The sequence below is a fragment of the Mustela nivalis genome (genome assembly GCF_964662115.1).
Source record: "Mustela nivalis genome assembly, chromosome: 9".
Classification (NCBI taxonomy): domain Eukaryota; kingdom Metazoa; phylum Chordata; class Mammalia; order Carnivora; family Mustelidae; genus Mustela; species Mustela nivalis.
In genome coordinates, this window is record NC_139028.1 from 106,542,651 (window position 1) to 106,545,394 (window position 2,744).

The 2,744-nt window shown below is 35.9% G+C and overlaps 1 protein-coding gene across 1 annotated transcript; it reads left to right on the top strand.

Annotated features, from left to right (window-relative positions):
• Positions 1-837: 837 nt before the first annotated feature.
• Positions 838-1,779, top strand: LOC309872871 (olfactory receptor 5AL1-like; the record flags this gene model as incomplete). The annotated part of the gene is made up of 1 exon (XM_082747837.1): positions 838-1,779. One exon carries the CDS (start codon positions 838-840, stop codon positions 1,777-1,779), a length of 942 nt encoding a protein of 313 aa, XP_082603963.1.
• Between the last annotated feature and the right edge of the window lie 965 nt (positions 1,780-2,744).

A 2,744-nucleotide genomic window follows, 5' to 3' on the forward strand; every position in this document is an offset into this window, starting at 1 on the left:
CCAGCAACCCTCAGTTTGTTTTGTGAGATTAAGAGTCACTTATGTTTTGTCTCCCTCCTGATCCCATCTTGTTTCATTTATTCCTTTCCTACCCCCAAACCTCCCATGTTGCATCTCCACTTCCTCATATCAGGGAGATCATATGACAGTTGTCTTTCTCTGATTGACTTATTTCACTAAGCATGATACCAGTATATGTGTATTAAAAAAAAAAAAAAGGAGATTAGTAAAAAGAAGAAAATTGCAAATTACACCAAACAGGATATCTAAGAATAGTACTAATAGTTTGGTTTTGACTTTCATTTTATATTTTCTACCCACGATTTTGGTAACTCTTAATATTCTTATGAAATGATGAAATTGTAATAATTTTATGACCTATAGCCTAAGAAATCATTTTGATATATATTGTCATAGCCACTTGCACTCTTCACGTTCCTTCCTTTATATTTAAAGAAATATTCAAGTTTATTTCTTCATGTTTATTTCTTTATGTTTAAAGAAAAGTACAACACAGACTTTGCCATTGTATTGATTATAAAAAATTAATAAAAGTACTCTTTCTTCTTCTTCTTCAGCATCTTGGTGAACTTTATATCATGGAATTTCTGCCTGGACCAAATCCTTTCACACTAAAAGCATAAACGGAATCCACACAAAATTCAGAACGCTATCAAGATTGTGCTCTGGCTGAATTTAACGTAACACCGCGGCTCGCCAGGGCTATCCTCTCACATTGAATTGATTATTCCTAACAGAGTGAAGTTTATTCAGAGTGTGTCCCCTAGATGAGTTTATTGTAGATTTGTCATTCATCATTTACTGTTCATCTATTTCATGGCAAAAGGCAATCATTCAGTAGTCACTGAGTTCATCCTCTTGGGCCTCACAGATAACCTGGAGCTTCAGGCCACTCTCTTTTGTGTTTTCCTATTGATTTACTTAGTTACTGTCTTGGGTAATCTTGGTCTGATTGTGCTCATCCAAATCAGTCCTCAAGTTCACACTCCTATGTATTTTTTCCTCTGTCATCTGGCGTTTGTTGATTTTTATGGTACCTCTGCCATCACTCCGAACACCCTTGTGAACTCTTTACGAGAAATTAAAAGCATGCCATTTTATGCATGTGCCACTCAAGTGGGCTGCTTTATCACATTTTCAGTCTGGGAATTATTCATGCTGTCTGTCATGGCCTATGATCGTTATGTGGCCATCTGCAACCCTTTACTCTACATCGTTCTCATGCCCAGGAAACTCTGCATCCAGTTGGTCACTAGCTCTTACATCTACGGATTCACCGTGGGGCTCATTCAAGCAGCAGCTACATTCCACATGTCCTTCTGTGACTCTAATGTGGTTAACCAGTTCTACTGTGATGATGTTCCCTTGATTGCTCTCGCCTGCTCTGACACCCAAGTCAAAGAGTTGATGCTGTTCATCATTGCTGGGTTCAATATGTTCTGTTCTCTTATCACTGTTCTCCTATCCTATGTGTTCATTGTCTTCGCCATCTTAAAGATCCATTCTGCTGCAGGAAGACAAAAAGCCTTTTCTACGTGTGCTTCTCACCTGTTTTCTATTACTGTATATTACGGGACCCTCAGTTTTATGTACCTGCGCCCCAAGTCAAGCCACTCACTGGATAAAGACAAATTTGCCTCGGTATTCTATGCAGTGGTGATTCCCATGTTAAATCCTTTAATCTATAGCTTGAGGAATCAGGAAGTAAAAAATGCTTTCAAGAAGATTTTTGAAAAGGTATATTCTAGTAATCGATAATAAGGTGTGTATATTTTCTTTTCTTTTTTTTTTTTAAAGAAATACTGGATGTTAAGAATTTAAGTGAAGGCTTATACATGGTACAGTGCCAGTAAATGTAGAAACTTTTGTTTTCTAAAGCTCAGTTCTCTGATCACTATCTCCTTGAAAAAAAAAAATAGATATTTTCTTGGTTTTGCTCACATGTTTGTAGTAGATATTCTAGAAATGCTTATTTAATTGTTGAATTGTAAAAAAGAGATAAAAACCATCCATTCTGTTTTTCCAGGAGATGCTTCAGTAATAGAGGTGAAGAACAAAGCAACTTAATAGCATAACTTTATCTTTTTTCACTGTGATGTTGAAAATTTTAGGTGGTCTTGCAGGACATCAACTATGTGAATGTTATTGAAAATACCAGATATGATTTACTTCCATAGTTGAATTGGAGTAAAAGATAACAAGGTGCTTGTTCGAAGGGTTTTGGTTTAAAAATGCCTGAAAATGTGACCTTGCTCTTTACTTTATATGTCCCTATTGATATGGTTGAGCATTTTTTTAAAGACTTTATTTTATTACAACTATGCTAACATATCATAATCATCCAAAGTCCATAGTTCTCCTTAGTGTTCACTCTTGATGTTGTGCATTGTATGGGTTGGGAAAATGACTTATATCTATCATTGTAATATTATACAGATATTTTCATTGCCCTAAAAATCTTCTGTGCTCTACTTATTTACCTGTCCTTGGCCATTCTTACCCCTGGCATCTGCTGAATTTTTTACTGCCTCCATTCTTTTCTAGAGTGTCATAGAGTTAGAATCATATGTATGTGGCCTTTTCAGATGGGCTTTTTTCACTTGGTGATCATGTAAGTTTCCTCCTTGCCTTTTCATGGCTTGATAGCTCCTTTCTTTTTAGTACTAAAACATTCGACTGTCTGAATAAACCATAGTTTATTGATCCATTCACCTACCAAATGA